The sequence below is a fragment of the Gobio gobio genome (assembly GCF_949357685.1).
Source record: "Gobio gobio genome assembly, chromosome: 18".
In the NCBI taxonomy this organism is placed as follows: Eukaryota; Metazoa; Chordata; class Actinopteri; order Cypriniformes; family Gobionidae; genus Gobio; species Gobio gobio.
This window is the reverse complement of record NC_137111.1, coordinates 19898442-19911680: the sequence shown is the minus strand read 5'-3', so window position 1 is coordinate 19911680 and position 13239 is coordinate 19898442. Positions and strand designations below refer to the sequence as shown.

Genomic DNA, 13239 nt, shown 5'->3' with positions numbered 1-13239 from the left:
GACATGGCCACAGAAAAAAAAAACCACTTAAAAAAAGGTTTATTTGATCAAAAGTACATGATTGTGAAATATTATTACTATTCAAAATAACTGTTTCTACGTTAATAATATTTCCAAATGTATGGCAAAGTTGAATTTTCAGCATCACTACTCCAGTCTTCAGTGTCACATATAATATAATATAATTACTATAATACTTTAGTTCTGATACATTTCAAACCCATATGACCTTTTTTCTTCCACTTGTAATAATAAAAAATGTACTGGTTGCTTGTTTTAATGCAATTATAATGAATGGGAAAAGAGCTGAAAAATGGGAATACTTCACAAAGGATAAAACATTTTCATAAAAGTATTCCATATGATCAGTGACCACTACATTCCAAGTGTTTTGTAGCCATTAAAAAGATATAGGATAGTTGTCATATTGCTTGGAATACAGAGACACATGGACTACTTTTGTGATACTTTTATTGTGTTTTTTATCATTTCTGATCTTGACAGCCCCAGTATTCATTTACTTTATGAATACTGAAAAGGGTTGCTTGGATATTCTGAAAAAATTCTGAAAAAAGGTGAGTGAATAATGACAGAATTTTCAGTTAAGGGTAATCTATGCCTTTAAATGAATCAGTAAATTGATTTATTTGTAAGCGGTTTCCTGAAATGTACTGTCTGAGTAGCTAAAATGTAATCTGCTACTCCTCCACACTCATTTACAAACACACTAGACAATATACACAAATATACACTTCAGCACCAAATGTTTATGCAGAGGAAACTCTCAATTGGTCCATCATGTCTAACCCAGAGGTTGTGTCACTTTTTACACATGGCCATATGGTGCGGCTCACCTCAGCCTGACACAGTCGCCAAGAGTAATATGGACAACATGGTCACAAGCTCTCTAAATAAGGAACAGGCTGAACTGCAGAGGAAAGAGTAAATGAACAAAGACAAGAGACACAAATACTCACAAGCCACAAAGCAAAACAAAACCAATATGCCAGACTGAACGGCTGCCTTTGACTGGCCTCCCAGAGCTCACGTCTGCTTGACTTGACTTGAGGGAGTAAACAAAACCCTGACGTGAGCAGTAATCACTCCAGATTTTCACAAAACAAAGTAAGAGAGGTGGCAAAGAAAGAAAAAAAAAAACTAATTCCGAACAAAAGGAAAGTACCTTATAGAGAGACATAAACAGATCTGTCTGTCTGTCTATCTATCCATCCATCCATTATTCATCCATATACACATCCATACATACATACATCTATCTATTGTTCTGTTTTCCTATCCATCCATCAGTCCATCCATTAATGCACACATCCATCCATCCATCCATCCATCCATCCAAAAGAGAAGAAAAAAAACAAACAAAAGGAAAATACCTTATAGAGAGACATAAACAGATCTGTCTGTCTACTATATCTATCTATCTATCTATCTATCTATCTATCTATCTATCTATCTATCTATCTATCTATCTATCTATCTATCTATCTATCTATCGTTCTATCGTTCTATCGTTCTATCGTTCTATCGTTCTATCTATCGTTCTATCGTTCTATCTATCCATCGTTCTATCTATCGTTCTATCTATCTATCATTCTATCGTTCTGTTGTTCCATACATCCATCTATCTATTGATCTGTTTTCCTATCCATCCATCAGTCCATCCATCTATGCACACATCCATCCATCCATCCATCCAAAAAAAGAGAAGAAAAAAACAAACAAGAAAAACCGAACAAAAGGAAAATACCTTATAGAGAGACATAAACAGATCTGTCTGTCTGTCTGTATCTATCTATCTATCGTTCTATCGTTCTGTTGTTCCATCCATCCATCCATCCATCCATCTATCTATTGATCTGTTTTCCTATCCATCCATCAGTCCATCCATCCATCCATCTATGCACACATCCATCCATTAATCCATCCATCCATTGATCGTTCTTTTTCCCATCCACCCATCCATCCATCCAACCATCCATTGTTTACTAACATCATTTTATGCAACAATTACATAACTAGCAATGTTTAGACCAAACCATGCAAATACCGACTCTGACTGCCTACCAATAACCACTAAAGCAAGTGACATTCGCATTGGACACACATTTCCCTCAAGAACACTATGGCAGATTGTGATCTGTAGCGAGAACATAGATTTGTAAATGAGCGGGAATCTGCCTCCGAGACATAATCTATAACTAATTCAAACGAATGCGACTGCGAGTTATTAGTGATGCTAGAACACAGCTGGAGCTATTCTAAGAGTATATTAGGAATTTATGTCTCAAGCTGTTGATGTAATACCAATAATACACGCTCGCAGTTATAGCCGTAATAACCATGACAGCCAGAGCTTTAACTTTACAGAAAGGAGTACATTAATAACAACAAAAGTTACAGCATCACGCAATTCATTATTCAACACGCCTTCAGCTACACGACAAAACCACAGACTTCAATACGCAGCTATCAAAAGTCATGTGTGCCTGTTTTAAGTCCCTTTAGGATGGTACCTACATAATGTGTCAACAACATGTTTGAAATGTTCCTCCTATGTCCTCAGAGAGGTCTGGTGGACGTTTCCACAAGCATCTACCCAGATGCCATTATATCACAAATATGAGAAATAAAGATGCAATATGCGAATTATACACATTAAATATGTAAAAGAGCAGCTATAAAATGTTCAGGATGAGAATGTTTCTCATTTCTTCGTTTATTTTACACTGTGCACACATTCAAGCTCTTTTCTGCAGTGGCTTGCTTCTGCATGTTGGGCCATAGTGAACCGCTCAAGGCCCCTGGCAGTCAAATGCCCCAGGTCAGATTGGCCCGGTTCATAATCGCCCTTGCTCTGAGCTTTGCCAAGGGCTGCTTTATCAGTCTGAAAGTGCATTACGGGAGAGAGATTTTTTTTTAATATCCTTTGAATGATAATGAAAGCCTCTGTAGGTATCACACTCGCTCAGGCTTCATAAACAGGTTTATTTCGTTTTATAATTGGGCTCGGGACCACCTGCCACTGCCGTCATACCGGGTCCTGCTGGGTTCTAATGTGCAATCCTCTTGACATGTGTGAAACGGCGTGTACGTCTACCACAGCTCTATGGTTACAAGCAAAGACGCCATGCCGACTATACGTAAAGCATGCAATATAGATTCAATGTGCTCATTATTTGACGCAAAGGGAGGAAACGCATGCAATTTGGATGGGAAGTGTTGTGTTTCATCTTCTCGGTCCTCATTAAAATACCTAAGCACCTCCAATACACCACTTTCAATTTTCCAAACCAATTTAAGCTGGAGATGAAATGGTAAACACAATAATTAAAATCAATCAAAGTTAATCAATCAATCTGATACAGAATTTAGGTCAATTAACCTGCTCTCTTAACGGAATCAATCACATCTGCCAGGTCCACATTAGAGGGTAATAGAAGTGTGCGTTCATGTGTTCGTGTGTGCGATCTATTAGTCTGTGCTGACAGCTGAATTTATCTAAAATCATCAGCAGGGACTCGCACGTCTCAAATCGCCCCATCAGACCACCCATGCTCCAGTTAACAAACCACCCACTGGGCCTCACTTTCTACAGCCGCGCCACTCCATTACGCGATGTCATTGGCTCTCGCAGGAAGGCGTACTGTGACGAGAAATGTGTTGAGTATCAGTACACATGTCGTGTTAACGACAACTACAAGTACATGTGAGACTTCGCTGCAGGAAGCGTGAAGTGAAAATGGCCCTTGGAGGATATGAAGAGGAGATGTTGACCTCAAACAGATCTGAGTGCTATAAAAACCTCTGCATTAAATCGTTAAACTTTCACTGTAAATCAAAGACTGTAAGCAACAAATGCTAAGCTCAAACGAGGCGCAGTGACTGACGGAGAGAGCCGTTTGCCAGACTGATTTCTCTCAGTGTGTGTTTCCCCTGAAGCTCTTGTGAGAAAATTAGTAAATCTCAAGCCTAGTTTAGGTATAAATAGAGTCTAGAGTCTATCATTAGAGTGCCATGCTCTTGTCTGTTGCTAGTGGGCCGCGAAAGACGGAAACAAGGAACCCCTCTGGTGCACAGCATGCCGGGAGAAGAAACGATGCAAAGAATTTGAAAACCAGCAAGTGAATGGAAGACGGCAAACATTTAAAAGATAGACTAGAGGAATGCAGGAGTACTACAGAGAGGTTTGTGACAAACACAGCTATTTTGTGCATCACCATATGTACATTAAAAAGGACAGTTCACCTAAAATGAAAAATTCTGTCATCATTTACTCACTCATATTTTGTTATTTTGTAGCTTAAGCTTTAGTCCTCATTTGCGTTATTATATTGAAAAGAACAGCCAGGATATTCTTTAACATCATCTGAGCATGTTACCGTATGATTCAACAACACCAAGGTCATATGTTTGATTCCCAGGGAGCACGCACACATAAAAAAAAAAAAAAGAGCTGCCAAATGCATAAATATAAATATTATATATTTAATCTACAAAATGGCTTCATTAGCAGGACAAAAAGGTGAAATAATGCATTTAGCAAAGTGATTGTTCAGCAGGGTTGCTGCACATTTTTTAAAGGCAAATGTAAGGCTTTTTAAGACCTTTTTAAGACCTGAAGAAATAAAAATTATTACTGTACATTAGGGGATGCAATATTGACTAAATGTACATCTCGATACTGTTGACTTGAGAGAGTAAACAGATATTGTTGATAATAATTATATGAGTGTGTTTTTCATTTTATCATCATCATTTTTCATAATAGATCATCATATTATTCATATTCTACGCAGTGGTCAGTTAACCGCAGTGACAGAAATTAACATTTTTATTAAGGGGCAATATTTGCCACCCTTTTATGTCAAATTCTAACATTCAAATTAAATTCAATTAGAATAATAACACAGTATAGGGCTGTTACCAATCAAATTAAATCATTCTGGCACTGAAGTGGAATTAATATATTTACACTGCATTTACAAGTGCATAACTAATGCTATGAGGTTGTTTTTTAATTCAATATTTAAACATTAAATGATTTCTAACTTTAACTTTTTAATTAAAAGGTACTTTAAATATGACACTAAAACCGCCAATAGGTGGCGGCAAGTCACTGTCTTAATAAGTGAGTTGAGTGAGTCATTCATTCAACCGCTTAGGGCTGGGCGATATATCGCATGACATTGTTAGGCGCATCTCGTCAGTAAAGCCGGTTCCTTGATTAGTTGTAAATCGCCATCACCTGCCTTCAGATAGAGCGGCATTTACTACACAGAGCCGTAGTTCACTGGCAAGCTGAGCCATATCGCCTTAATTATCGCAGGCGATACGTCCGTGACAATTAAGACGATATGGCTCAGCTTGCCAGTGAACTACGGCTCTGTGTAAATGCCGCTCTATCTGAAAAAGCAGGTGATGGCGATTTACTACTAATCAAGGAACCGGCTTTACTGACGAGATGCGCCTAACAATGTCATGCGATATATCGCCCAGCCCTACAACCGCTTTGTTGAACCGCTGATTGATTCAGGAATGAAGCAAGTGACTGTCTTTATTGAATGGGGCATTGAATCATAATTAGCCTGATTCATTCAAAACGTGGATTCAGTCCGTAAAAATCCTCGCTGTCAGACTCCGTTCTGCTGTGATTTCCTTTAGACATTTTTGTTGGAGAAATAAAGGAAAAACTAATAATATTGACTATACTGTGTCTAAAATGTAAATCTCAATGTTAACTTATTGTTCATTTAACTGATAAAATAAATATCACATTTGCAATTGTGCTGCTATATGGGGACTCTGGCTCGTGTGATATTGTAATGTAACATCATATGATATAAATAGCTCACACATCTTTAAAACAATAATTGCGATATCATCATAATGGCGCTTTTCCGCTGCATGGTAAGGCTCGGTACGGCTCACTTTTGTGGGCTTTTGTACAGCAATGGTTTTCAAACTTTTTTTAAGCGCAACCGTCTTTTAAATTTTTTTTATTGTCACGACCCATATAAAGGCCTACAACCATTTACATTCAAAAGTCAAGCCAAGCATAATAATACTTATATACAATGGGCCATTTGACTGTATTCTTCATTAAACCATTAGATGGCACAAAAATTCAGCTCAACTAATTTGATCTAGCTATATATGGGACGCTAATTAACTGGTTAACTGTTAACCAACAAGAATTTTAATCAATGAATCTTTTGCTGCATGCTTAAAAATAAACTACAAATATTTATTTTTTATGTTTTAGAGAGAGAAAAAAAACAGTCAAGTAACTAACTAATTAACTAACTTCCAGCGGATTGACGTACGCATCAATTTACGGCAAAAGAGTAACACCGGTTTCACACCGCACACGCAAGCAGTGCGCTGGCAGCACAGGAGCAGTGCATATGGAGAGCGGAAGCTGAACCGCTTGTGTATTGCAAATACAGACGAATATCGTCCAAAAACGTCTGTTTTCGTGTATTTTATTCATTTTTTCACAGCGCTGGATGTCATATGGTGATTGTGAAACACACGGAACACTTCACTACATGATTTCATGCTGAAATGTGTTAATTTTGATCAAAACAATGCGGCTTTAATTCAGCATGAGCAGCGAGGCAAAAATAGACTCGGCGCCGAAACGATCGTGGCACTGCTGCTTCTGATCCTACTACACGGGGCCCCGTCGCCTCTGTGTGCGGTGTGAATGTCTGTTAACATGGGCGCCGAGAAAAATACGCACTGTTTACGCCCTGCTAACGCGTGCAGTGTGAGACCGGCCAAACCCTTGACCCTTGATCCTTTGATGCATATTGACGAACACAGAAGCTCAGAGGATAGAGCAAAACAAAACATCGGTCATGAATTAGAAGTCTAAAACTACAATTTTTAAAGAGAAATGGCGGAGGATTTCGATATAAGAGAAGAGGGCATGGGTTTGTTGCCCAGCCCTATCCGCGAGAGGCGTCAAAGCTTGCGATCCTCCTATACTCCTATACATATACGTGTCAGGGGTTACTCTTTTGCCGTAAGTCGAATTGCGTACGGCTTTCTGCTGGAAGTTAGTTATTTTAGTCTATTAAGTTTTAAATATGGATATTTTTATTACACAAACGCACCACTTCACTTCAGAAGGCCTTTATTAAAGGGATAGTTCACCCAAAAATGAAAATTAGCCCATAATTTACTCACCCCCAAGTCATCCTAGGTGTATATGACATTCTTCTTTCAGATGAATAAAATCAGAGTTATATTACAAAAGTCCAGGCTAATCCAAGCATTACAATTTGATTCTCTGTTTTTGAAGTCCATAAAAAGTGCATCTGCCCATCAAATAACGTGCTCCACGCGGCTCCGGGGGGTTAATAAAGGCCTTCTGAAGCGAATCGACGCGTTTGTGTAAGAAAAATATTCATATTTAAAACTTTATCAAGTAAACTTTCGACCGACCGCCTTCCATGGAAAAGTGTTGATTGTTGAAAGTGAAACTCAAGATGCGTATGTGACGTCATGACGAGCGGACCTGGTCACATTAGTCTTTCGATCGGCAGGGGAACTTTCAACAATTTTTGCCTAAATTGAACAGGGAAGGCGGTCGGTCGAAAGTTTACTTGATAAAGTTTTAAATATGGATATTTTTCTTACACAAACGCATCGATTCGCTTCAGAAGGCCTTTATTAACCCCCCGGAGCCGCGTGGAGCAGTTATATGATGGATAGATGCACCTTTATGGATTTAAAAAAACGAAACAACAATTCACTGGACTTTTTTAATATAACTCTGCTTTTATTGGTCTGAACGAAGAATGTCATATACACCTAGGATGACTTGAGGGTGAGTAAATCAATACTTTTTAAGACTTTTTAAGGATCCGCAGGAACCCTGTTCTGTTTGCCGAATTAGTGCCAAGGTGATAAAAACCAATGGATTTATTGGGAATTCGTGTTGGCATTCAAATTCAACATTACATCAAAGTCGCCATGAAAATGTTTTTCCTTCACACCTCCCCCTTCATAACTAGACAGGCCCAAGATAGGACATTGACAATAATTGAACAATTTAATTAAATAAGGACAAGATGACGAAAATTTATGAAAAAAATATCAAGGGGGATGGGGTGGGAGGGGGGTTTGGAGAGAATAGAGTTGGCAAGCAATTTTTATACATTATATTTAGGTCAATGATTATATAAACTTATCCATGTAAATCACACATGCAACTGCTCTAAAAGTTTTATAGTTAATAGCATGAAAACTTTTAATCGCAAAATCAATGAGAAGCTTTTAATGAAAGAGTTTGCAGGCAGAATCTAAATTTATCATTATTTACAATTATTGGGGTAACCTTCATTAAATTAACTGCATTACAAAAACTGGCAATTTACAGCGTCTTTGCCCCATAGTAACATCAAAAGGAAAGAAAAGTTGTTTCAGATGCAGAAAAACATTCTGATGAAAACCATGCATCATGGAAGAAAACAGGGTCAATTTTCATTTCATGATTTTTGAACACTTTTGAGAAAATGCAACCCATTTGAATGATTTCAGATAAATGTGGTGCAAAAGGTGAGGATTGCGGTTCACAAAGAGCTGAACTCGATCTGACATCATTTGACTCCTTAGAATCTTTATGAATGCAACTCTCACTCCATCAGAGAGAACTGTCACCCCTGGATATGTCAGTGTGTGTTTATGATTTAAAGTATTTACTGTTTGAAAAGTTTCTAACTTAAAAAAATAGCATGATATTGAAGTACTGCAAAGTCTATTCAAGTTTATTTACTAAAAACCATTGTTACAGTCATCAGCATTTTACTTTTTGAGGTTGTCGTTAAAATTTGTCATAAGGGTACATTTTTGAAATAGAGATTTATACATCATCTGAAAGCTGAATAAATATTTCCATTGATGTATGTTTTATTATGATAAGACAATATTTGGCTGAGATACAACTATATGAAAATCTGGAATTAGAGGGTGCAAAAAAATCTAAATATTGAGAAAATCGCCTTTAAAGTTGTCCAAATGAAGTCCTTAGCAATGCATATTAAAAAGTCAATGAAGTGATTCTGAGGCAAAACTCAACATACCTTCATGGGGCGGAGAGCAGAGCCCACTTTATTGCAGCAGTTCCTCTCTGCAATCTCCAGGTGACGCCCCCGCCGATGAAGCATCTGTAGTTTGGCTTCAAGATCCTGGAGGTTCCTCCGGTCTCTCATAGAGAGAGGACGCCCATCGGCACACTGAAGAGAAAAGTACAAAATTGCTTGTAGAAATAGTAAATTTTTTACAGTAGCTTATGTTGTTTTTATAGTGAGAGTGTTTGGTTTCAAATTCCAAACGACTCTTGAATTTTGATGGTTTGATTTTTTTTTAAACTATCACAGAATGCTGAAATTGACTCTAATCATTTTTTATCCATGTTTGCATTTATAATGTAATTAAAGCGCCCCAATTATGCTTTTTTGAATATTACCTCTCATGCAGTGTGTAATATAGCTGTTTATGAATGTGAAAGGTCTGCAAAGTTTCAAAGAGCACATCAAATAAAGTTATTGTCTCCTCAAAGAAAGAATCGATTCTGAACTGCTGAAATGAATCGTCTCACTTCCTGTTACAAAAATAAGTAAGAATGTAACACATTTGCATAATGCCACCCTATGGTCTTTATTGTCTGCCCGTGAACAACGTCTACTTTGACTCGTCCTCAAAAACTGTAGTTGTATCTGAGACCGGAAGATTTTAGCTTGTGTTGTCGACATTTTCAGCGCTCCAAATCCACTTTGCATGCACTTCAAAAGGATGAGGACTCTTGCTGGAATTGATATGGACAAACTGACGCCATCTGTTCATGTCACTGTATATCAAGCGCTGAGGAAGCCCCTGGAGTCGAAATTCAGATGGTAATGGCCGTTTCGTTTCTGACATGTGCTGTAAGCGGTCGACCAATCAGAACAGAGAAGGCTCTCGGAAAGGAGGGGTTTTGAGAGACTGAATCTTCGAAATGACTGTTTTAAACTGAGAAATTAGGTGTGAATTGTATATTATGAGACAAAGTGTTTTTTGACCTTGTAGAAGACTCCAAAACAAAATTAGAAACTTTAAAATAGCATAATAGGGGCACGTTTGCAAGAGTAATTTTATGTGGACTGGGTCTTTTTTCTTTTAATTTGTGCAGTTCTGTTCATGGTTTATTTATGTGGATGAGGGACGTCCAATAACCTGACCATGCAGATCTCTATCTAATTTGTCTTGGTTCAACCAAGTGACATGGTTGTGAATTTGTGTTTTCTCCATCCTTTTAAAAGTCTTTAAGCCTATTGATTTTGCAATCCTAACTACCCTACCGTTCAAAAGTTTGGGGTCGGTAAGATTTTTAAATATGGTGGAAAGCAGTCTATTTTGCTCAACAAGGCTGCATTTTAATTTGATTTAAAAAAAATCCAGTAAAACAGTAATATTGTGAAATATGACCATTTAAAATAATTTATTTTAAAATGTAATTTATTCCTGTGATGGCAAAGCTGAATTTTCAGCAGCCATTTCTACAGTTACTACAGACTTCAATGTCACATGATCCTTCAGAAATTATTCTAATATGCTGATTTGTTTATTATTATCAATGTTGAAAACACTACCATCACTTTTTATCAATTCAATGCATCCTTGCAGATAAATTCCTTTTTTTTTACACTCCATACACCATAATGAACCAAATTTATTAGAAAGGAAAACCTGAAATAAGTACATTGCATAAGTATTCAAACCCTTAACTCAGTACTTAAAGGGATTACTTGCCCTCAGGCTATCCTAGGTGTATATGACATTCCTCTTTTTGACAAATACAATCGAAGTTATATGAAAAAAATTTCCAAGCTAATTCAAGCATTATAATGGCAGTGAATTGCAGCCCAAAAAAGTGCATCCATCATTATAAAAGTAATCCATACGGCTCCAGGAGGTTAATAAAGGCCTTCTGAAGCGAATCGATGGGTTTGTGTAAGAGAAATATCCATATTTAAAACAATTCAAGTAAAATATCTAGCTTCCAGCAGACTAGACTGCCTTCTGTATTCCTGTAACCCCCCGGAGCCGTATGGATTACTTTTATAATGGAGGGATGCACTTTTTTGGGCTTCAAATTTTGGGCTGCCATTATAAAGCTTGGAAGAGCCAGAACATATTTTAATATAACTCAAATTGTATTCGCCTGAAAGAAGAATGTCATATACACCTAGGATGGCTTGAGGGTGAGTAAATCACGGGGTAATTTTAATTTTTGGGTGAACTATCCCTTTAATTAAAGCACCTTTACAGCCTCAAGTCTTTTGGGGTATAATGTGACAAGCTTTGAACACCTGCTTTTGGTGATTTATGCCATTCTTCATCTCAGATGGTCTAAAGCGCTGTCGGGTTGGATGGAGACCGTTGGTGGACAGCCATTTTCAGGTTTCTCCCAAGATGTTCGATTGCTCACTCAAGGACATTCACAGAGCTGTCCATAAGCCAGTCTTGCATCGTCTTAGTTGTGTGCTTGTGTGCATTATCCTGTTGGAAGGTGAACATTCTGCGTAGGTCTGAGGTTCTGAATGCTCTGGACTAGGTTTTTATTAAGGCTATATATTTATTTTACTGCGTTGAGCTTTCTTTCTACCCCGACGAGTCCCCCAGTTTCTGCTGCATGAAAAACATGATGATGCTGCCACCACCACCACACTTTACTGCTGGGATAGTATTGTGCAGGTGATGAGCAGCTCCATATGTGATGCTTGGAACTGAGGTTCACTGAACCATATTGAGCCAGAAAGCCCACCACACACCAGCTTATTGGTGGAGAGGAGAAAGAGTGATGCATATATGAATATATATGGGGATGATTAGGAGGTCATGATGATGGACAGAGGCCAACGGCCAAATTTGGACAGGAAGCCGGTGTTACACCCCTACTCTTTTTTTGAAGGACATCCTGGGTTTTATTTATGACCACAGAGAGTCAGGACCTCAATGACAGTGCTTTTTGACGGTATAGTGTCCCCATCACTACACTGGGGCATTAGGACCCACACAGACCAAAGGGTGAGCACCACTGGCCTCACTAACACCCAACCTAGTTTTCCCAGGAGATCTCCCATCCAAGTACTGAGTCATGCACGGGTTCGGGTACCCGCGGGTTTAAAACAGTCACGTGCAACTGTAAAAATATATGCATGTTGTAGATGTGTTCCAAAAAAATACATGCATATTTTTAGGAACACATCTACAAAAATATGCCTTGCCTGTATTTCAAGTTGATAAAATAATTTAAAATCCATATCAGTTTATTTGTGACAATACTGCAGTCGTCGAGATGGATCCTGAGGAGTTGAAGAAAAGATCGTATTGGATAGCCGCAAATGTGGAACTTCATCGCTGAGGAAGCACGCAGATAACTGTGGTAACAAACCAAGCTCAAGCAGTTCTATCGAACAGTATTTTTCAAAAGAGGACAGAACTGAATGTGCCTCGTAGAGATGATAAGGACACATAACCATGTTCTTCATAATGTAGGCTTTTGACAGCTTTGGCTGAAGTTGTCCTTGTGTTAATGGTTGTGTAATAACTTCTGTATGCTGGAAATAAACATTTTTGTAAGTGTGTCTATAATGTGATATGTTAAACTGATTTTATTTCGGGTGCGGGTTGGGTTTCGGTTCTATTTTAAGCGGGTCGGGTGCGGATTTTAATTAGTGCTGCAGTCGGAAAACGGGTCGGATGCGGTTTTAAGCACTGCGGGTACGGGCGGGTGCGGATTTACAAAATCGCACCCGTGCAGGACTCTGCTGACCAAGCTCAGCCCTGCTTAGCTTCAGCGGGCAACCAGTCTTGGGCTATATGGTGACAGCTGCAGTGATGTTTGTCCTTCTGTAAGTTTCTCTCATCTCCATATATGATCATGAAGCTCAACTAGAGTGACTATCAGCACTAACCAATGCCCTTCTCTATTGAGTGCTCAGTTTGGCCAGCTCTAGGAAGAGTCCTGCTTGTTCCAATCTTCTTCCATTAAGGATTATGAAGGCTACATGCTTTTGCTTTTGACGGACCACATCAGCAATAAGCTACTGAGGAAGACGAGCAAGGTCAAGGATGTCAACCAGGCCGAACAGGCCAAGAAGCGCTGGGCTGGACACGTGGCCAGGATGCCGGACGGGCGATAGAGGCGGGCCGCGACCGAATGGCTGTATC

At 38.6% G+C, this 13239-nt stretch overlaps 1 protein-coding gene across 1 annotated transcript in view; it reads right to left on the bottom strand.

The window, feature by feature from the left end:
- lmbrd1 (LMBR1 domain containing 1) overlaps window positions 1-13239 on the bottom strand; it is a 144138-nt gene that overhangs the window by 55270 nt on the left and 75629 nt on the right. The window contains exon 9 of the mRNA XM_079843086.1: window positions 9108-9260. Within this exon, the coding sequence (XP_079699212.1) occupies window positions 9108-9260 (153 nt within the window). The remainder of the gene's footprint in view (window positions 1-9107; window positions 9261-13239) is intronic.